The sequence below is a fragment of the Oncorhynchus nerka genome, linkage group LG18 (assembly GCF_034236695.1).
Source record: "Oncorhynchus nerka isolate Pitt River linkage group LG18, Oner_Uvic_2.0, whole genome shotgun sequence".
Classification (NCBI taxonomy): domain Eukaryota; kingdom Metazoa; phylum Chordata; class Actinopteri; order Salmoniformes; family Salmonidae; genus Oncorhynchus; species Oncorhynchus nerka.
In genome coordinates, this window is record NC_088413.1 from 57581003 (window position 1) to 57604939 (window position 23937).

The window sequence follows — 23937 nt, forward strand, 5'->3', positions numbered from 1 at the left end:
TGATGTCATGGCTTTAGAAGCTTCTGATAGGCTAAGTGACATCATTTGAGTCAATTGCAGGTGTACCTGTGGATGTATTTCAAGGCCTACCTTCAAACTCAGTGCCTTTTGCTTGACATCATGAGATTACTTCATGTAATCGGGTTGGAGCGAGCCGGTCGCATCCGCGCTTCGGTCTCCAGGTTGTATAACTTTTTCATTACATTTCATTACATTTCATTATAGTACAACGGTCTGATTTGTCTAATCTTAGCAATTTCTTCTTAGCTAGCTACATAGCCGTCGTTGTATCAAAGATAATTGCGTAATTATCGTATTTCGTCGTCCTCCTATCTGCCCAACACGTTCACCGTCTACCGTAGCACTGTAGTAACTATCACACTCAACTGAACGACTTGATTAGTGTAGTATTAGCTAGCTACATAGTTGTCTTTGCTGTCTTCGTATCCAAGATAATTGTGTAGTTTAGAGTGTGTAGTCTTAGAGTGATTATCTTAATTTACCGAGGTTAGCTAGCCAGCTTTTTTGTCGTCCTTAACGTAGGAGACACTCCTAGCTAGCCAACAGCCAGCCAACGTCTACTGTATAGAACTTTCGCATTCCGGTCGCATTCCGCTTCGCTCCACAGGTAGTATCACATTTTCATTTCATTTCATTACAGTCCCAACGGTGTGATTTGTTTGATCGTAGCTAGCTACATAGCTAGCTACATAGCCGTCTTTGTTTCAAAGATAATTGTGTAGTCTAGAGCGATTTTCTAGGTTAGCTAGCCAGCTATTGTCGTTCTCCTAACGCAACGTAACGTAACCAACACTGCTAGCTAGCCAGCTAGCCCCCGAATAGCAGCATTGTAGAAACTTCACACTCAACGGAACGACTTGATTAGGGTAGTGTCAACAACGCAGCTAGCCTACCTCAGCAGTACTGTATCATTTTAATCATTTTAGTCAATTAGATTCTTGCTACGTAAGCTTAACTTTCTGAACATTCGAGACGTGTAGTCCACTTGTCATTCCAATCTCCTCTGCATTAGCGTAGCCTCTTCTCTAGCCTGTCAACTATGTGTCTGTCTATCCCTGTTCTCTCCTCTCTGCACAGACCATACAAACGCTCCACACCACATGGCCGCGGCCACCCTAATCTGGTGGTCCCAGCGCGCACGACCCACGTGGAGTTCCAGGTCTCCGGTAGCCTCTGGAACTGCCGATCTGCGGCCAACAAGGCAGAGTTCATCTCAGCCTATGCCTCCCTCCAGTCCCTCGACTTCTTGGCACTGACGGAAACATGGATCACCACAGACAACACCGCTACTCCTACTGCTCTCTCTTCGTCCGTCCACGTGCTCTCGCACACCCCGAGAGCTTCTGGTCAGCGGGGTGGTGGCACCGGGATCCTCATCTCTCCCAAGTGGTCATTCTCTCTTTCTCCCCTTACCCATCTGTCTATCGCCTCCTTTTGAATTCCATGCTGTCACAGTTACCAGCCCTTTCAAGCTTAACATCCTTATCATTTATCGCCCTCCAGGTTCCCTCGGAGAGTTCATCAATGAGCTTGATGCCTTGATAAGCTCCTTTCCTGAGGACGGCTCACCTCTCACAGTTCTGGGCGACTTTAACCTCCCCACGTCTACCTTTGACTCATTCCTCTCTGCCTCCTTCTTTCCACTCCTCTCCTCTTTTGACCTCACCCTCTCACCTTCCCCCTCTACTCACAAGGCAGGCAATACGCTCGACCTCATCTTTACTAGATGCTGTTCTTCCACTAACCTCATTGCAACTCCCCTCCAAGTCTCCGACCACTACCTTGTATCCTTTTCCCTCTCGCTCTCATCCAACACTTCCCACACTGCCCCTACTCGGATGGTATCGCGCCGTCCCAACCTTCGCTCTCTCTCCCCGCTACTCTCTCCTCTTCCATCCTATCATCTCTTCCCTCTGCTCAAACCTTCTCCAACCTATCTCCTGATTCTGCCTCCTCAACCCTCCTCTCCTCCCTTTCTGCATCCTTTGACTCTCTATGTCCCCTATCCTCCAGGCCGGCTCGGTTCTCCCCTCCCGCTCCGTGGCTCGACGACTCATTGCGAGCTCACAGAACAGGGCTCCGGGCAGCCGAGCGGAAATGGAGGAAAACTCGCCTCCCTGCGGACCTGGCATCCTTTCACTCCCTCCTCTCTACATTTTCCTCCTCTGTCTCTGCTGCTAAAGCCACTTTCTACCACTCTAAATTCCAAGCATCTGCCTCTAACCCTAGGAAGCTCTTTGCCACCTTCTCCTCCCTCTTGAATCCTCCTCCCCCTCCCCCTCCTCCCTCTCTGCAGATGACTTCGTCAACCATTTTGAAAAGAAGGTCGACGACATCCGATCCTCGTTTGCTAAGTCAAACGACACCGCTGGTTCTGCTCACACTGCCCTACCCTGTGCTCTGACCTCTTTCTCCCTCTCTCTCCAGATGACATCTCGCGTCTTGTGACGGCCGGCCGCCCAACAACCTGCCCGCTTGACCCTATCCCCTCCTCTCTTCTCCAGACCATCTCCGGTGACCTTCTCCCTTACCTCACCTCGCTCATCAACTCATCCCTGACCGCTGGCTACGTCCCTCCCGTCTTCAAGAGAGCGAGAGTTGCACCCCTTCTGAAAAAACCTACACTCGATCCCGATGTCAACAACTACAGACCAGTATCCCTTCTTTCTTTTCTCTCCAAAACTCTTGAACGTGCCGTCCTTGGCCAGCTCTCCCGCTATCTCTCTCAGAATGACCTTCTTGATCCAAATCAGTCAGGTTTCAAGACTAGTCATTCAACTGAGACTGCTCTTCTCTGTATCACGGAGGCACTCCGCACTGCTAAAGCTAACTCTCTCTCCTCTGCTCTCATCCTTCTAGACCTATCGGCTGCCTTCGATACTGTGAACCATCAGATCCTCCTCTCCACCCTCTCCGAGTTGGGCATCTCCGGCGCGGCCCATGCTTGGATTGCGTCCTACCTGACAGGTCGCTCCTACCAGGTGGCGTGGCGAGAATCTGTCTCCTCACCACTCGCTCTCACCACTGGTGTCCCCCAGGGCTCTGTTCTAGGCCCTCTCCTATTCTCGCTATACACCAAGTCACTTGGCTCTGTCATAACCTCACATGGTCTCTCCTATCATTGCTATGCAGACGACACACAATTAATCTTCTCCTTTCCCCCTCTGATGACCAGGTGGCGAATCGCATCTCTGCATGTCTGGCAGACATATCAGTGTGGATGACGGATCACCACCTCAAGCTGAACCTCGGCAAGACGGAGCTGCTCTTCCTCCCGGGAAGGACTGCCCGTTCCATGATCTCGCCATCACGGTTGACAACTCCATCGTGTCCTCCTCCCAGAGCGCTAAGAACCTTGGCGTGATCCTGGACAACACCCTGTCGTTCTCAACTAACATCAAGGCGGTGGCCCGTTCCTGTAGGTTCATGCTCTACAACATCCGCAGAGTACGACCCTGCCTCACACAGGAAGCGGCGCAGGTCCTAATCCAGGCACTTGTCATCTCCCGTCTGGATTACTGCAACTCGCTGTTGGCTGGGCTCCCTGCCTGTGCCATTAAACCCCTACAACTCATCCAGAACGCCGCAGCCCGTCTGGTGTTCAACCTTCCCAAGTTCTCTCACGTCACCCCGCTCCTCCGCTCCCTCCACTGGCTTCCAGTTGAAGCTCGCATCCGCTACAAGACCATGGTGCTTGCCTACGGAGCTGTGAGGGGAACGGCACCTCAGTACCTCCAGGCTCTGATCAGGCCCTACACCCAAACAAGGGCACTGCGTTCATCCACCTCTGGCCTGCTCGCCTCCCTACCACTGAGGAAGTACAGTTCCCGCTCAGCCCAGTCAAAACTGTTCGCTGCTCTGGCCCCCCAATGGTGGAACAAACTCCCTCACGACGCCAGGACAGCGGAGTCAATCACCACCTTCCGGAGACACCTGAAACCCCACCTCTTTAAGGAATACCTAGGATAGAATAAAGTAATCCTTCTCACCCCCCCTTAAAAGACCTAGATGCACTATTGTAAAGTGGCTGTTCCACTGGATGTCATAAGGTGAAAGCACCAATTTGTAAGTCGCTCTGGATAAGAGCGTCTGCTAAATGACTTAAATGTAAATGTAAAAGAAATCAGCCAAGACTTCAGAAAAAAAATTGTGGACCTCCACAAGTCTGGTTCATCCTTGGGAACAATTTCCAAATGCCTGAAGGTACCACGTTCATCTGTACAAACAATATTACACAAGTATAAACACAATGGTACCACGCAGCCGTCATACCGCTCAGGAAGGAGACGTGTTCTGTCTCCTAGAGATGAACGTATTTTGGTGCGAAAAGTGCAAATCAATCCCAGAACAACAGCAAACGACCTTGTGAAGATGCTGGAGGAAACAGGTACAAAATAATCTATATCCACAGTAAAACGAGTCATATATCAACATAACCTGAAAGGCCACTCAGCAAGGAAGAAGCCACTGCTCCAAAACCGCCATAAAAAAGCCAGACTACGGTTTGCAACTGCACATGGGGACAAAGATTGTACTTTTTGGAGAAATGTCCTCTGGTCTGATGAAACAAAAATAGAACTGTTTGGCCATAATGACCATCTTCATGTTTGGAGGAAAAAGGGGGAGGCTTGCAAGCTGAAGAACACCATCCCAACCATGAACCACGGGTGTGGCAGCATCATGTTGTGGGGGTGCATTGCTGCAGGAGGGACTGGTGCACTTCACAAAATAGATGGCTTCATGAGAAAGAAAAATATGTGAATATATTGAAGCAACATCTCATCAGTCAGGAAGTTAAAGCATGGTCGCAAATGGGTCTTCCAATGGGTCTGTCAAATGGACAATGACCCCAAGCATACTTCCAAAGTTGTGGCAAAATGGCTTAAGGACAACAAAGTCAAGGTATTGGAGTGGCCATCACAAAGCCCTGACCTCAACCCTATTTGTGGGCAGAACTGAAAAAGCCTTTGCGAGTAAGGAGGCCTACAAATCTGACTCAGATACACCAGCTATGTCAGGAGGAATGAGACAAAATTCACCCAACTTATTGTGGGAATCTTGTGGAAGGCTACCCAAAGTGTTTGACCCAAGTTAAACAATTTAAAGGCAATGCTACCAAATAATAATTGAGTGTATGTAAAATCTGACCCACTGGGAAAGTGATGAAAGAAATAAAAGCTGAAATAAATCATTCTGTCTACTATTATTCTGACATTTCACATTCTTAAAATTATATTGGTGATCCAAACTGACCTAAAACAGGGAATTTTTACTAGGGTTAAATGTCAGGAATTGTGAAAAACTGAGTTTAAATATATTTGGCTAAGGTGTATGTAAAATTCTGACTTCAACTGTAGTTGTTGAGCGGCTTCACTGCAAGTATATTGTATGTTTCAGATTTTCAATTAAAAAATATATTTAAAAAAACATTCAAATCTTGCATCTATAGAGCCAGTGGGAGAGTTCTATCCTTCTTAATTTACGACAGGGTGTGAAGGTGTGGTTAATTGTCTGCCAACAAAGTTAATCCTCACACCTTTATCAATCAGGGAAGACTGCCATAAGCAGGCTAAAAAGCTAGACACATGTCAACAGCTTGGACAATAGTATGAACACACGTTCAATTTAGAGAGAAATGTGATATAGTTGTTCATCTAAAACTGTGCAACTGGGAATATTTGGCCAAGATGATTCAACAACATTGTGCAGGTGACATGCAGTCAGGTGTGTGTGAGTGCTGCTCCAAGAAGTGTCCCTCCCTCCTCTACTCACCTCAGGAATGACAAACTGACCAGCGATCAGCAGCGCCCCCAACAGGTTGTCTCTTCCATCGTTCCTCATCTCATAGATCGGCACCTGAAAGAGGTCATAAAACAACATTTCACCCTTCTGTTATCTTATCTTTATGAAGCAGTTTAGCTGTATGGATGGCAGCTGTACCTGGGAGCCGGTGAGGATGACAGGCTTCCCCAGATGCTCACACATGAAGGACAAAGCAGATGCTGTGTAGGCCATGGTGTCCGTGCCGTGGAGAATGACAAAACCGTCATACTTCTCATAGTGTTTCTGGAACCAAGAGACAAAGAGAACAGGATCAGACTTGAACCCAAGGTTCCAAGGTCAACATGTGTAGCCTACATCTTGCCACAGGCTACTTGAAATAAGTACTGTATTTAATACAAAAGCTGTACAGTACATTTACATAAAAGGAAAGGGACAACTGACTTTTACTTCAGTGGATGACTTGAGATTGTTGTGTTATTGCATTATAATGCCTCTGCTTATGTAAATAGTAAAAGTCAGGGTTATGGTTAATGTTAGTGTGAAGTGCAAGATAAATAAAATGACCACACCAAGTACCTCAATGTCCTTCCCAATTGTAGCCCAGTCATCTGTGGTCATATTGCAAGAGTCCAGCAAGGGGCTGTACTCTAAAACAGTGTACACTATCCTCTTATTTTGTTTGCACAGCCTGGGAAAAGACAAGTTGAGTCATAATCATCCTATAATAACCAAATCTACAGAAAACACCCAAAGAAGCTCTGTGCATCAACAGAGCAGACAGTTTACATAGACACACAAACAATCCAGGTTAAGCAAATGTGGCTATTACATAAAATAAGGAAATCCCTTTAGGGGTGTAGAGACACCCCTCTTTTTTGACTTGGTTATTCTGTTTACTTTACAAACTCATTAAGACATGGAGCCGGTTCTGTTTACATGAGGAAAAGGCAGAAGATAAAGAAAGGAAAAGTGAAACAAGCCTAGCCTACGTCATGAAGCGAGACAGAGTCTATTTGGTTGGGCCTTCTGTTTCAGCAGCAGGGTGCACAAACCAGTTCCTAAGCGCTGGGTGTGAATTATGGGCATGATGTGGGAGGGGGCAACTCCCTGGGAAGTCTACGATGCTGTATGAGGAGTTACTAATTTGCGGGTGTTCTGAGTGGTAAGGGGTGCCTTTTGGGAGTATGGAGGGGGGTTGAAAAGGGTTGTGTTCGAGAGCGAGACCCCATGTTCTAATTAGACAGGGGCAGCTCATCCTGGTCTCCCATGTGTAGCCGATGTGAAATGGCTAGCTAGTTAGCGGTGGTGCGCGCTAGTAGCGTTTCAATCGGTGACATCACTTGCTCTGAGACCTTGAAGTAGAGGTTCCCCTTGCTCTGCAAGGGCCGTGGCTTTTGTGGAGCGATGGGTAACGATGCTTCAAGGGTGACTGTTGACGTGTGCAGAGCGTCCCTGGTTCGCTCCCAGTTCGGGGCGAGGGGACGGACGTAAAGTCTATACTGTTACACATGCATATTAATATGTCCTCTAGATGGAGGTAACGTTGGCCTCCCATGCATATTAATATGTCCTCTAGATGGAGGTAACGTTGGCCTCCCATGCATATTAATATGTCCTCTAGATGGAGGTAACGTTGGCCTCCCATGCATATTAATATTTCCTCTAGATGGAGGTAACGTTGGCCTCCCGTGCATATTAATATGTCCTCTAGATGGAGGTAACGTTGGCCTCCCATGCATATTAACATGTCCTCTAGATGGAGGTAACGTTGGCCTCCCATGCATATTAATATGTCCTCTAGATGTAGGTAACGTTGGCCTCCCGTGCATATTAATATGTCCTCTAGATGGAGGTAACGTTGGCCTCCCATGCATATTAATATGTCCTCTAGATGGAGGTAACGTTGGCCTCCCATGCATATTAATATGTCCTCTAGATGGAGGTAACGTTGGCCTCCCATGCATATTAATATGTCCTCTAGATGGAGGTAACGTTGGCCTCCCGTGCATATTAATATGTCCTCTAGATGGAGGTAACGTTGGCCTCCCGTGCATATTAATATGTCCTCTAGATGGAGGTAACGTTGGCCTCCCGTGCATATTAATATGTCCTCTAGATGGAGGTAACGTTGGCCTCCCGTGCATATTAATATGTCCTCTAGATGGAGGTAACGTTGGCCTCCCGTGCATATTAATATGTCCTCTAGATGGAGGTAACGTTGGCCTCCCATGCATATTAATATGTCCTCTAGATGGAGGTAACGTTGGCCTCCCATGCATATTAATATGTCCTCTAGATGTAGGTAACGTTGGCGTCTCGTATTCTCCTGCTTGCGCTTTATTAAGAGATTGTGCCTGGGTAAGCAGCTGTGCAAAGATTTTCCCCCTAATCTTCATTTTTAAGACACGGGACAAGACACTGGAGGGCGGAGGGTGCAAACCATCCCCTTATTGGGGGTTCAATAGAACAGCAGGGCAAAAAGCAAGCTTACCCCTCAGCACCTAACCAAAGGCCTAAAGACACTACCCTAATTATCCCTGGCTCCAGACACAATCCTCAAACATATGTTCCCCCCCCCCACCTTTTTTTAACCAGGTAGGCTAGTTGAGACAAGTTCTCATTTACAACTGCGACCTAGCCAAGATAAAGCATAGCAGTGTGAACAGACAACAACACAGAGTTACACATGGAGTAAACAATAAACAAGTCAATAACACAGTAGGAAAAAAAAGAGTCTATATACAGTCTATATGCAAAGTAGTTGGTGAACCAGGCAAGGCAGTCAATAGAAAAACCGAGGCTACTGAGTCTGCCAATAAGAATATGGTGATAGACAGAGTCGAAAGCCTTGGCCAGGTCGATGAAGACGGCTGCACAGTACTGTCTTTTATCGATGGCGGTTATGATATCGTTTAGTACTTTGAGCGTGGCTGAGGTGCACCCATGACCGGCTCGGAAACCAGATTGCACAGCGGAGAAGGTACGGTGGGATTCGAGATGGTCAGTGATCTGTTTGTTGACTTGGCTTTCGAAGACCTTAGATAGGCAGGGCAGGATGGATATACGTCTGTAACAGTTTGGGTCCAGGGTGTCTCCCCCTTTGAAGAGGGGGATGACTGCGGCAGCTTTCCAATCCTTGGGGATCTCAAGATGATATGAAAGAGAGGTTGAACAGGCTGGTAATAGGGGTTGCGACAATGGCGGCGGATAGTTTCAGAAATAGAGGGTCCAGATTGTCAAGCCCAGCTGATTTGTACGGGTCCAGGTTTTGCAGCTCTTTCAGAACATCTGCTATCTGGATTTGGGTAAAGGAGAAGCTGGGGAGGCTTGGGCGAGTAGCTGCGGGGGGGCGGAGCTGTTGGCCGAGGTTGGTGTAGCCAGGAGGAAGGCATGGTCAGCCGTTGAGAAATGCTTGTTGAAGTTTTCGATTATCATGGATTTATCGGTGGTGGACGTGTTACCTAGCCTCAGTGCAGTGTCGAGGAGGTGCTCTTGTTCTCCGTGGACTTTACAGTGTCCCAGACATTTTTGGAGTTAGAGCTACAGGATGCAAATTTCTGCTTGCAAAAGCTGGCCTTTGCTTTCCTGACTGACTGCGTGTATTGGTTCCTGACTTCCCTGAACAGTTGCATATCGCAGCGACTATTCAATGCTATTGCAGTCCGCCACAAGATGTTTTTGTGCTGGTCGAGGGCAGTCAGGTCTGGAGTGAACCAAGGGCTATATCTGTTCTTAGTTCTGCATTTTTTGAACAGAGCATGCTTATCTAAGATGGTGAGGAAGTTACTTTTAAAGAATGACCAGGCATCCTCAACTGACAGGATGAGGTCAATATCCTTCCAGGATACCCGGGCCAGGTCGATTAGAAAGGCCTGCTCGCAGAAGTGTTTTAGGGAGCGTTTGACAGTGATGAGGGGTGGTCGTTTGATTGCGGACCCGTAGAGGATACAGACAATGAGGCAGTGATCGCTGAGATCCTGGTTAAAGACAGCGGAGGTGTATTTGGAGGGCCAGTTGGTCAGGATAACATCTATGAGGGTGCCCTTGTTTACAGATTTAGGGTTGTACCTGGTGGGTTCCTTGATGATTTGTGTAAGATTGAGGGCATCTAGTTTAGATTGTAGGACTGCGGGGGTGTTAAGAGAGACTTATTTCTGGAGAGAGTAATTTTTAAAATTAGTAGTTCGAACTGTTTGGGTATGGACCTGGAAAGTATGACATTACTTTGCAGGCTATCTCTGCAGTAGACTGCAACTCCTCCCCCTTTGGCAGTTCCATCTTGACGGAAAATGTTATAGTTGGGTATGGAAATCTCTGAATTTTTGGTGGCCTTCCTAAGCCAGGATTCAGACACGGCAAGGACATCAGGGTTGGCAGAGTGTGCTAAAGCAGTGAGTAAAACAAACTTAGGGAGGAGGCTTCTGATGTTGACATGCATGAAACCAAGGCTTTTTCGATCACAGAAGTAAACAAATGAGGGTGCCTGGGGACATGCAGTGCCTGGGTTTACCTCCACATCACAGAGGAGGTAGTATGAGGGTGCGGCTAAAGGCTATCAAAACTGGTCGCCTAGAGCATTGGGGACAAAGAATAAAAGGAGCAGATTTCTGGGCATGGTAGAATATATTCAGGGCAAAATGCGCAGACAGAGGTATGGTGGAGTGCAGGTACAGCGGAGGTAAGCCCAGGCACTGGGTGATGATAAGAGAGGTTGTATCTCTGGACATGTTGGTTGTAATGGGTGAGGTCACCGCATGTGTGGGAGGTGGGACAAAGGAGGTATCAGAGGTATGAAGAGTGGAACTAGGGGCTCCATTGTAAACTAAAACAATGATGACTAACCTGAACAACAGTATACAAGATATTGACATTTGAGAGAGACATACAGCGAGGCATAAAGTTATCGCAGGTGTTGATTGGGAGAGCTAGCTAAAACAACAGGTGAGACAACAACAGCTAATCAGCTAACACAACAACAGCAGGTAAAATGGCGAGGACTAGGCAGAGAGGGTTGGATTAACTACACACAGAGCCTGAGTTCGCGGATGGGGCCGACAGATAAAAAAAATAAAAATAAACAGAATGGAGTACCGTGATTAATGGACAGTCCAGCAGGCATCAGCTATGTAGCCAAGTGATCATAGTGTCCAGAGGGCAGCAGTAGATGGAACAGGGAACCCGCCACAACGTTAGCAGGCGACAAGGCGTTTAAAGTTAGTAGCCCTCCGACGGAGGCCGGTTGAAGGCACAGCGGATGGAGTATTCGTCTGCAGACCAGTCGTGGTGGTGCGGCGGGGGGCCGTGTCGACAGAGAATCCAAGCCAGATGGCGAAAGAGGTATTGTAGAATTTAGTTTGCTGGCCGGGAGATGCACCTGGCTCACGGCTAACTGGTGCTAGCTTCGTGGCAATGGCGTTAGTTCACAGTGGCACCCAGTACCGAAGCTATTATCCAGGCTGAGTTGTGAGCGAGGATCAGAAGTAGTGGTCCAGGGATTACGGCAGGAATCCGGCGTTGTTGTGGAGAGATGTTGTGGTGTCGCTGGAAACAATATTCAAATCACCAATTATTAATTTATCTCCTGGTATAGCCGACAATGTGGCAGGGAAATGGGTATTAGCATATGGAGAATTGGGTAGGATGCTGCCCTGTGGCCTGGCCTGCTGATGAGGAACAGAGTGGTGAGAGGGGCAAATGGGAGGTTGAGGTAAAGGCTACCCACAGGGAAGCTCACTACTGCTTTTCACTCAGCTATTCAACAAATCAATTTCCTACTCCACACAATGTAACAATTTGAATCAATGTTAGGATACATTGACATTATCTTTGTCAATGTTATTTCAAGTCCACTGCACATGCTCACTGCAAAGCATAATATAAAAAATAAATAACTCAGGCATTAGGGACATTTAATAGCAATGTTTGGTGACAGCTAGTATGTTTTAATCAACATTAACTTGAAGCTACAAAAAGGAACATAATGATGGTAATAATGAAAAATAACCTTACAGAAACAAGGAGGAAAGAGGATGATAGAATCAACTACTGAAATTACACTGAAAACATAATGAGACTGATACATTTGTCTGTGGGACGGAATCTGAATCCATAAGTCCTATGAATCTCCTGTGAGACTGTTGAAGCGATGAGGAGTAACATAAACTCACCCCATTCCGTACAAATGTGCGCAACCGCAACATTCAAACGAGGCTACAAAGAAAACTAATGGGACTGTAGCGACTGTGTTGACTTCAAAATCTGGGGTGTGAACAACGTTTCTATTCAAGCGTTGATCAACATGGTAATGGCTCTATAGTATTGGAGAACAGTTGAACAAAACTGACCCTCCGTTACATCGTGATGTGTCATGCCGTAACGTACAACACGCATGAAGCAACTATTTCTGTCTTACAATCTCTCTCCACCAGGTTTAGCACTTCTCTCATCCTTTAAAAACAAGAAATGGACAGTGACGGGGGTAAGGGGGGGAAACCTAGTCATTTTTTGCTTCATCACTGCATGCGATCATCATTCTCAAAGCCGCTGTTTACTTCTAAGATCACTTTAGCACCGTCCTAAAAACCCGAATCAAATTCGACACAAACCTTCAAATAAGTTTGTAATGACACATTATACAAACTCTCCATAGTGTTTTATTTACATTTTACAGGCGATAAGGTGATAAGTTGGACAGATCGAGTGAAAAAAAAGCAATTTTCCCACACATCTCTCCTTCTCACTATCACGCATTAGTTTCGCTTCCCCACCAGCCATTTTTTTTAAAGACGGAGCTCATTGCCTTCTTGAATCGTGCAGAAATGGGCAGCGTGGGGGTCATGTAATTGATTCTGTTGGAAAGGGGAGAAATGATGCTTTACAATGGTATTGACATTACAGTTGATCTGGAAGTATTACGTTTTTTGGGGTGCTAAAATAAGGTCAATTGTACGAACCAAGGCGATGTACAAAAGTGAGTGAGTTTACATTAGAAGGCTATGGAGGTAACATGGCAGTCCTCCAAACAAATATTACCATGATCCAAGCAGGCACAGTACCACCAGCCCCCCTTCACACAAACAGCTTTAAAAATAGCACGCTTGTGTAGTTCTCTTATCTATCCCCTATAACCCAGCCCCATCCTGCCCCCTCCAGTCTCTATATTTGTGGTTCTGAGCTGCTCTGAGTGGGTTTTAGGTGGCGGACTGAGCCATGTGCTGGTTGTCTGTGTAGAGATTAGCGTGCAGGCAGGCAGAGGCGCCCCCACTGCCACCGGCATCACAGGCCCAGAAAGGAGAGGAGGTTGCTGGGAGGGATTTGACCCAGGATGCCTTGGCCTGGGCTCAGGCAACCTCCATTTGGAGGGGCGATAGCCTGCAACCTTTGGATCCGACCTGCCAGGACCATATTCAGCAGAGGGCCCTCTCGCTGCTCCTGAACACACGCACTGAGAACCAGACTACAGGAATCAAACACGCTCAACACAGATTATTCTCGCTCTCTGCCAGCGTGGCACCAGCAACCCCTCGCAGGCCTATTCTCTATCTCTGGCAGCAGCAAAACTCCTGGGGTTGCTACTGCAACATTACATAAGTGTTATGAGAACTTGACTGTTCTGCACTGGTTTTAGCTAGACATGAACCAATGGAAGTAGCTCCCTCCAGCGGGAGCGAGGCGAGGTATCTGAAGAGAGGAAATAAGGGTAGAATGTCAGGCAGGTGTGAACACCGCTACTGAAAGTTGTGCTGCAGGTGTGTGCTCCAATGATCACTCCCTGACAGGTCCACACAGACAACAGCAGCAAACTGTTCCTGCCAGGCACCCTTTGACACCAGGCAGGACGGATACAGAGGATTCAAACCACACAGCATAGCGCAGGCACACAGTATGCTACCAGTATTTCAGGACCTTTTTGATAGTTCATCAGCGAGGTCTGTCGGCATCCTGTCAAAACAACAGACAGTTTTAGAGTGAAATGTTCCCAAGCATGCAGGGAATAGAAACGTGTGTATGATATCCCCCAACAAGCATTGTATATCCTGTAGGCCTACTGCTATGGAGGCGTCATAGTGAACAGATTTTGGGGGAGGAGGTCAACCTTTATCCTGACATGATATGCTGTGCACTAGAATCGGTTGCTATTCAAAGAGCTTTTGAAAAAGCCTCGTATGCCTTGTAGGTTGAAAAAGCCATGAAATAAAAGCTGTCAATGGTTATAAAACAGGAAGCAGAGCTTCAGTCTTGTTTGAATTTAACAGTCAAATTAAGAAGTTACTCTAATCCAGTATGTGCAATACACACTCATCTCCTGTGTAAAGAAATGGTAAGGGCTTGAAAATGTATGTATCGGTAGAACAGGTAGGTTGAGGTCCCCTTCACATATTTCTATAACACCAGTTATAGACTAACTACTATTACTCTACTCTAATTGTATCATTATCTGTATCAAACTCCAAGCTCTCCATCTGAAGTTTTCAGTCAAATAGCACAAGGTTTCATTACTCTAAATCTATAGTGATGATGTGTACATAGATAGTAATCTTTTCAGTTTGAATGATTGTACGCAGACTGTACAATAAAGTAAACCATGTCAACATTTAACTCTAGCCTATATATTAATAACAGCAAAGACAAAGTAAAAACCCCAGAGAAAACAGAAATAGAAGGCTGCAGAGGAGCCCAGGAGAGGTGGGGTGAGGGGGAGGTGGAGTGTATGGGTGACTTACGGCAGGACAAGGGTGTTCTCCTGTGGGCCACTCGTGCTGTAGTAGTCGTACATACGGGTCTGCAGGGCATACTGCTCATCATGGAGGTTGGGAAGCTTTCGCAGGGCCTTCACAAAGACATTAGGCTCTGGGCACAGCACTGTGCAAGAGAGGGACAGAGAGAGAAGGTGTTGCCATTAGTGTACAGAGCAACATAACTAATCAGTCAGAGTTCAGGAAAGGTGAGCCCAATAATAGCCTACATAGATCTGAGTGTGGTGTTACTTTTGAAAAGAGGGTAGCAGTATGCAACATTTTGGAGCGTTCAGATAGGAATATGCTATGTAGACACATACTCTCTGACATGTAGAATAAGGTTTCACGTCAGCTCTATTCGTGGCATTTCTATCTGCAAAATACAATAACGTTTGGCCAAGAAAGCGTTTGGCTATCGAATGTAGCCCAGGTTTACAATTCCCAGTAAATCATGCCTTGTATTATACTCAACCCTAGTGGCAAATGCGAGAATCACATCAATATGAAAAGTATGCTGTTTGGAATATAGTTCTAATCATTCATGCATTGGGAAATGTCTTGTATAACTCATCATAGTCCAAACCGCTGGAACGAACTGGCTGACTAAAATTAGGACCTGTGAAAAGTGGACCACCAGCCACTGGTTACAGTGGATGGAAAGATTGCATATAGACAAATATTGGGACTTCCAAACAGAACCTTTGGAACGGTGTGAAAACGGTAGACCTAGAAACTATGGCCATGTTATTTATGGTCTAGTGTTTACTCCAAGTACCATCCACAGTAGTGGATACGGAATTAAATGAGAAGGGTTGGTTAGCCTCGAGATCTCATTCAGAAGACATTTGATCCAAAGCACTTAACAGTTAACGTTTCTGTGGCCCACGGAGGAATCTTCAATCTTTCTCCATAGCAGCTGTTAAATTTGACAGCTCACGAGACCCTTGCGTGCCAGTATGGAAGGCCAAGATATTAAAATCGTCTCGATTTGAACGCTTGTTATGCGCATTTTTACACACGTGCATTACACCTGTTTAGTGTGCATTTACAGGTGATTAGAACGTTTGAATATTGTACTTTCAGACGCATGAAATTGTGCCACTGCACACGTTCTGAACGCCTGTGTAGTAACGGGTACATTTAATGCGACTGAAAGTACCACATTGTAGCCACCTCAATTTCCGTGAGTTTGACTTCTGGCCTGTTGCGATGAGTCGCTTACTCAGGGAGGGAGATGTTTCTAAATATGGATCAAATTGTTAATTTGTCAATTACATTTACAGAATGTAAACGCTACAGCAAGTCGCATTTTTGGTGAGAAAAATGGAGAAAGATATTAAAACAACTTTTTCCACATAGCAATACAACTACAAATCTCACGCTGGCTAGCTAGCTTATTTTCATTGAAATAGCATGGCTAGTTAGTTAACTATCAATAGTCTATTGTCTAGCCTTTAACTAATGGCTGTTACATTGTGGAATAGAGCAATAGTTCTTTGTACTTGTCATTTGGTTGAGACTAACATTAGTTTAGAAAATAATGGTTAACTTTGTATATTTGTTGTGTAATTGGTTGGCTTTGCTAGTTAGCAAGCTGAGATTTATTTGCTCAAATTGGCCAACTTAGCTTTTAGCTAATGCTTTAGAACAGGCTAGCTCCATGCAGAATCTAGACAATAGAGAATGGGGAATAAGACATGGCTGTTGCAGTTCCCAGGCGAAGTGATAGAACTGCTACAGAGGTAAAAATTTAAGATCGATATCGAGTAGCTATATTTCAAGGTTGAACCAATGCAATAGGTATTTTATTGGCTTGCTAAATGAGCTGCGTTTCCTGAAAATGTCTCCGATAAAGTTGTTAGTTCTAGTTGTTCTTATGCAACGTCCAGGAAATGTCAAGTACTCAAGCATCTGCAGACCAGCAAGGAGGAGGAAAGCTTATAGAACAAGAATTACTAGCTAGTTATATCAGACATTTTATTGGCTTGCCAAATGAGCTGCTTTTCCTGAAATGTCTCTAAAGCTACACTCTTAGAAAAAAAAGTTCCATCTAGAACTTAAAGTTCTTCAGCTGTCCCCATAGGATAACATTTTGAGGAGCCCTTGTTGGTTTTTGGTTGAACCATTTTGGGTTCAATGTATAACCCTTTCCACAGAGGGTTCTACATGGAACCCAAAAGGGTTCTCCCTGGAACCAACAAGGGTTATACTATGGGTACAGTTGAATAACCCTTTTTTCAAAGAGTGTATCTAGTTCTAATGCAATGTCCATGTTACAGCCACAACATGATGATCATGTTGTCAAGCATCTGAAGACTAGCGAGGAGGAGAAAAGCCTGTTTTGGATGAGCAAGGAAGAACAATAAACTAGCTATATGAGATAAACATGTTCAGGAAAAGCAGGGAGAGAGCAAGCTTGTAGTAGTAACATTATTATTTCAAACCTCACATGCATCTGTTATATTTAAGCAATATCTTCCTAACAAGAATTTAGACCAGTTGACAATTCAACAGAATTCAGTCTTGTTCATGTTGATGATCGGTACAACATGAGACAGATAGCAAGCCATGGTATATCAGGCCAAATACCAATGGTATGAGTCAATATTACTTGTTTACTGTTGTAATTATGTTGCTAACCAGTTTAATAGTAGTAAGGCACCTTGGGGTTTGTGGTATATGGCCAATATACCACGGCTATGTGCTCTATCCAGGCGTTGAGTCGTGCAAAGAACAGTCCTAAGCCGTGGTATATTGTCCATATACCACAAACCCCAAGGTGCCTTACTACTATTAAACTGGTTAGCAACGTAATTACAACAGTAAACAAGTAATATTGACTCATACCATTGGTATTTGGCCTGATATACCATGGCTTGCTATCTGTCTCATGTTGTACCGATCATCAACATGAACAAGACTGAATTCTGTTGAATTGTCAACTGGTCTAAATTCTTGTTAGGAAGATGTTGCTGTTCAGAATTACATGTTTATGACTGATGTTCACAGGAATCTCCAAATTATATGTTGAACGAGCACCACGGATGAAGGAGGAAAACAGCTTATTTCTACCACACCTTCAAGTCATACAATGTTGGGCCCTGCGGCCTTGACCTGTTTAAAAGGTCTTACTCACATCGGCTGCAGAGAGCGTGATCACACAGTCTTCCAGAACAGCAGGTGCTCTCATGCATGTTTCAGTGTTATTTGCCTCGAAGCGAGCATAGAAGTAGTTTAGCTCGTCTGGTAGGTTCGTGTCACTGGGCAGCTCTTGGCTGTGCTTCCCTTTGTAGTCTATATTGGTTTGCAAGCCCTGCCACATCTGACAAGCATCAGAGCCGGTGTAGTACTTTCGATCTTAGGCCTGTATTGACACTTTGCCTGTTTGATGGTTTGTCGGAGGGCATAGCGGTATTTCTTATAAGCTTCCGGGTTGGAGTCACGCTCCTTGGAAGCGGCAGCTCTACCCTTTAGCTCAGTGCATATGTTGCCTGTAATCCATGGCTTCTGGTTGGGGTATGTATGTACAGTCACTGTGGGGACAACGTCATTGATGCACTTATTGATGAAGCCAATGACTGATGTGGCGTACTCCTCAATTCCATCTGAGGAATCCCACAACATATTCCAGTCTGCTAGAAAAACAGTCCTGTAGCTTAGCATCTGCTTTATCTGACCACTTTTTTATTAATCTAGTCACTAGTGCTTCCTGCTTTAAATTCAGCTTGTAAACAGGAATCAGGATAGAATTATGGTCAGATTTGCTAAATGGAGGGCGAGGGACAGCTTTCTATGCATCTCTATGTGGAGTAAAGGTGATCCAGAGTTTTTTCCCGATCTGGTTGCACATTTAACATGCTGATGGAAATGGATTTAAAATTCCCTGCATTAAAGTCCCCGGGTACTAGGAGTGCCGCCTCTGGGTGAGCATTTTCCTGTTTGCTTATGGTGGAATACAGCTCATTCAATGCTGTCTTAGTGCCAGCATCAGTCTGTGGTGGTATATAGACAGCTAAGAAAAATACAGATGAAAACTCTAGGTAGCAGGTGTGGTCTACAGCTTATCATGAGATACTCTACCTCAGGTGAGCAAAAGCTCAAGACTTGCACCAGTTGTTATTTACAAAAAGACATAGTCCGCCGCCCCTTGTCTTACCAGACGCCGCTCTTCTGTCGGCACAGCATATAACCAGCCAGCTGTATGTTGATAGCGTCGTCATTCAGCCACGACTCCGTGAAGCGTAAGGTATTACAGTTTTGAATGTCACGCTGGTAGTTTAATCTTCCGAGTAGGTAATCTACTTTATTCTCCAAAGAATGCACGTTTGCTAGCAGAATGGAAGGAAGTGGAGGTTTATTCGATCACCTACGAATTCTCAGAAGGCAGCCCGCCCTCGGGCACCTTTTTCTCCGCCTCCTCTTCATGCAAATCACGGGGATCTGGGCCTGTTCCCGAGAAAGCAGTATATCATTCGCGTCGGACTCATCAGACTCATTAAAGGAAAGAAAATGATTCAAATCAAATTTTATTGGTCGCATAGTGTAGAGAAATGCTTGTGCTTCTAGTTCCGACCGTGCAGTAATATCTAACAAGTAATCTAACCATTTCACAACAACTACCTTATACACATAAGTGTAAAGGAATGATTAAGAATATGTACATATAAATATATGGATGAGCGATGGCCGAACGGCATAGGCAAGATGCAGTAGATAGTATAGAGTACAGTATATACATGAGATGAGTAATGTAGGGTGTCATGACGTGGCCCTCTTTGCGAGCACCCTCCCCCTACCTCTTTCTTCCCCCTACACCCAGCCTCTGTTGTTATCACAGGTCATAAATTCCTAGAGTCACCGCTCTCCTCATGGCCAGGCAGTGTAGAGAGAATGTTTCACAGGAGAACAAAGGAACCTCTTCTCCATCATATAACTTGAGAACTGAACAATGTCCATGTTTTGGAGAATGTGCACACGGTCGGGAAAGAATCCAGCTACGACCGATCCATTTTGTTTATTGTTTGTGAAACTCATTACCATAACTCTGTTTATACAAGAGTCTCAGTTGTGAGGCTTGCATCTAATTGTTGTATAAAATGAATGAGTAAAGATGAACCTATTTGTGAAATTATGTAATGTGATTTTAAACTGTTTAATGAAGGAAACTCCCTTTGGAGTTTAACTCAGTCATAGGCCCACCCCATGAGCACAGACATTGATCAGGCGTCATGGGACAGCCCTTTCCTACGGTTCTGGATATAACCCCCACCTTGGGAATTTCCCAGCAGGCCAGTACCTCGATCACAGAGGGAGCTAAGGTTTGAGTAGACACCAAGCTTCCCTCGACTACCGAGAGAGGGCTAAGGATTGAGTAGAGACCATAAACCTGAGTATAAGCTAAGGTTGTAATGGTTGTTGAAACTCAAGACTATCGATACCGACAGAAGAGCAAATCTTTGATACTAATTACTAGTCTGCAGCTAGGAATTCTATACCATTGATTGCGAAGGCCGACAACCGCCGAAACATCTATCTATAACAACATTTCTGAATGGGACTCTGAAGTACCCATTCTAACCACGAAAGACGATTCCAACAAAGATCACAACGACACACTGAGCGTAAATATATATATATATATTGATTGCAATTATTCCCGAATGAGTGAGCGTTCATGTGCAACGGATTAGCATTTCAATTAATATAATTATCAAGTGTGTAGTGACTCCTTTGCATAATTTCCACCTTTCTCAGTCTACACCCACTTCCCTTTTGTCCACCAAGCCGTAATACCGGTTTATCCCACTAGGGAACCTCCCCTATCATTTCCTTGTAACCATATGTACAACTGTAAGTTTATGCATTTCGGTGATTATTTAGTTAATAAATGATTGAGACAATTGATGTATGAATGATTCATAGTGAAGACTGGGTTTGTGCAGATAACCAACAATTTACGACGTTTGCAATGAGACACGTGAGGTAAAGAATAATTCATTAATTAGAAGACTAATTGATCATATATTAAAATATCTGAAAAGTTGTATTAGGAAAATTATAACTTTGTAATCTGAATATTTTCCTTGGTGCCTCGACTTCCTAGTTGACTAGAATAATCAAGTAATAATAATGACAGAGAATTGATTTGATAAAACAGTCTTCATTTTAATGATGCCAAAGACACAACAGGTATGTAAACATTATATAAAGTGGTATTGTTTAAGTGACTAGTGATACATTTGTTAAATCTAATTATTCATCATTAAAGTGGCTAGAGAATGAGTCTGTTGGCCGCAACCACTCAATGTTAGTGATGTGATGGCTGTTTAACAGTCTGATAGCCTTGAGATAGAGACTGAAAAACAGCTTCTCGGTCCCAGCTTTAATGCACCTGTACCGACCTCGCCTTTTGGATGATAGCGGAGTGAACATGCAGTGGCTCGAGTAGTTGTTGTCCTTGATGATATTTTTGGCCTTCCTGTGACATCGGGTGGTGTAGGTGTCTTGGAGGGTAGGTAGTTTGTCCCCGGTGATGCGTTGTGCAGACCTCACTACCCTCTGGAGAGCCTTACAGTTGTGGGTGGAGCAGTTGCCATACCAGGCGGTGATACAGCCGGACAGGATGCTCTCGATTGAGCATCTGTAAAATTTTGTGAGTGTTTTTGGTGACAAGTCAAATTTCTTCAGCCTCCTGAGGTTGAAGAGGCGCTGTTGCGCCTTCTTCATCACGCGGTCTGTGTGGGTGGACCATTTCAGTTTGTCCGTGATGTGTACGCCGAGGAACTTAAAACGGTCCACCTTCTCCACTACTGTCCCGTCGATGTGGATAGCGGGGTGCTCCCTCTGCTGTTTCCTGAAGTCCACGATCATTTCCTTTGTTTTGTTGGCGTTGAGTGAGGTTATTTTCCTGACACCACACTCAGAGGGCCCTCACCTCCTCCCTGAGGGCTGAGAACGCACCCTTGTGGGGACCCATTGTTGAGGATCAGCGGGGTGGAGATGTTGTTTTCTATCCTCACCACCTGAGGGCGGCCCGTCAGAAAGTCCAGGACCCAGTTGCACAGGGCGGGGTCGAGACCCATTCTGCCAGTCCATGGTGCATAATCGCAGTCCTGATATCCAGAAGTTTGTTTTCGGTCATATGAGACGTAGCGGCAACATTATGTACAAAATAAGGAAACAAAGGAAAAAAACACAATCGGTTGGGGACACGTAGTAAAACGTCAGCCTTCTTCTCCGGCGCCATTGTTACTTGATACTTCAGACAAGGAAAAATTATGGATTGCTAATTAAAAATACCTTTCAGAATTATGAAGCCTTTGTGCTTTTATTCAATACATAAATGCTTAAAAATATATTGTGGACGGACCACTAGAGGGCAGGCTGGGCTCATGGATAGTTGCCCAACAGAGCCTGGGAGACAAGGTAACCAGAGTCAATTAAGCACAGCTGACGGTACTAATGAGATACTCTCCTTCCCCTATAAAAGAGAGAATGGAACCAGAAGAGAGAGGGGAAACTATCTCTGGAAGATGGCCACCGAGAGAGAGAAGCTGTGCTGAAAGAACCACTAAGACGGTGACAAAACCGTGATTTATGTTTGTTGTAGTTTAAAGATTATCCTATTGTGTTCTTGTTTCATCTGGAGAAGAAGATGTGTGTTTTTCCTTGGAAGATTTTTCATTGATTATGTTTGAATGTTTTTGTTGACAAAATACTCTCAATAGAGAACCGTGTTCAATCAGAAAAACCTTTTTCCTGACTCGTTTATTCCACCTTCCCGCTTTAGAGTGACGCCTAATTACTTGGTACGCTCACATTGGTGGAGGATGCGGGCATTAGGTGGACGAGTGACACAAGGATAAGTGAGTAAATCAAGATTCTTCCAGTAGACCCGGAGGAACCATTCAAGAACAATGGATAACGCCCTACTACAACAATTGATCACGGCACAGCGGACAACCATAGAACTCCTGCAACAACAGCTGAACCGACTAGAAGAACCTAGAGTTAAGCCAAGAGCGGCTGCTCACGCCATCTTACCTCGTCTCTCCAAGGAGGATGATATTGAGGCCTTCCTCATGACCTTCGAAAGGACGGCCACCTTGGAAGAGTGGCCGCCCACAGAATGGGCGAGCGCATTAGCCCCTCTTTTGACCGGGGTGGCTCAGGAAGCCTATTTTGACCTGGATTCCCACGAAGCTGCGGACTATGGGCGACTAAAAACCGAGATCCTGTCCCGGTACCAGCTGACTGCCAGAGATAGGGCTGTAAAGTTCCATCAATGGACCTATACAGCTGATCAACCCGTCCGTGCCCAGATCTTCGCCTTAATACGACTGACGAAACAGTGGCTAGAACCTGGAAAGGAGTAGGACATGTGATAGAGACTCTCGTAGTGGACAAGATATTGAGAGAATTACCCAGTGACTTAAAAGGGTTGTGGGGCAAGCCAACCCGTTGTCAGCCGACGACATAGCCCAGGCGGTGGAAACATATCGGTCTACAGGGGAGTTGTTAAAAAGTGACAAGGAGGAACGGAAGGAGTCTTGCAATCCCGTACCACGACTCACCCCGGCGCGCTCGCCACTGAAACGTCCAAGCCCCTCCCGGAGGTGGGAGAAGTCAGCCACCACACAGCAGGGTCGGTGTTATAAATGTCAGTCTCCCAACCATTATGCCCCACAATGTCCTAGCAAGGATGAGCCCATGGTCACGGAGTCATCACTGCCTACCCCCACACATCCCGTTTTGAGGGGGCAGGATCAACACTGTTGGTTAGCAGAGATAGCCTCAGAGATTCCGGTGCAAGTCGAAGGACAAGATGTGGTAGCTATTCTCGACTCGGGAAGTATGGTTACGTTAGTAGAGGAGCGGATGGTGACCTCCGCAACACTGCTACCAGACAAAGTAGCCGTATCCTGTATCCATGGAGACACCCACTATTACCCCACTGTGAATCTGCCTATTCTCACTCCAAAAGGAAGGTGTACAGTCAGGGCCGGGAAAGTGCCGCAGCTGAAGGTGCCATTATTGATCGGGAGAGACTGTCCCTTATATAAGGAGCTTCGGCAGATGACGTTATGCACGGGAAGAAGGGGGACAGGAAAGAAGAGAAAATCCAAGCCCGAGGTAGTAGTCCTACAAGGAGACGTAGCCGCGTCCTCGTCCTCTGCAGCAGAGGAAGAAATAGCGACCCAACGTTTACGACAGATATTCCAAGAAACCACCGATGAAGACACATGTGAAGGGCTATACACAACGCAGGAAGGAAGGAGCAACCAGGCGTTAAGGGATATATTTGAAGCTCCATCCGAGGAGGGAACCTGGAAGGGATTCTCCTCGGTCACCCCTGATGGGGATGTGGAACAACCTCCACATCCTCTACCGAGGT

The 23937-nt window shown here is 45.6% G+C and overlaps 1 protein-coding gene across 7 annotated transcripts in view; it reads right to left on the bottom strand.

Annotated features, from left to right (window-relative positions):
* Positions 1–23937, bottom strand: part of LOC115146197 (60 kDa lysophospholipase-like) — a 60483-nt gene that overhangs the window by 28742 nt on the left and 7804 nt on the right. For 4 of the 7 annotated variants that reach the window (XR_010459761.1, XM_029688124.2, XM_065004216.1 and 1 more), the window contains exons 2-6: positions 14529–14667; positions 13711–13746; positions 6382–6493; positions 5962–6087; positions 5794–5877 (exon numbers count right to left, since the gene is read on the bottom strand). Coding sequence is in view for 6 of the 7 variants with exons in the window: in XM_029688124.2 (XP_029543984.1) it covers positions 5794–5877; positions 5962–6087; positions 6382–6493; positions 13711–13746; positions 14529–14667 (497 nt within the window). In the remaining variant the exon portion in view is untranslated. Of the gene's footprint in view, positions 1–5793; positions 5878–5961; positions 6088–6381; positions 6494–10896; positions 11277–13710; positions 13747–14528; positions 14668–23937 lie in introns of those variants that run through there. The other 3 variants (XM_065004218.1, XM_065004217.1, XM_065004220.1) reach the window with 2 other exon arrangements.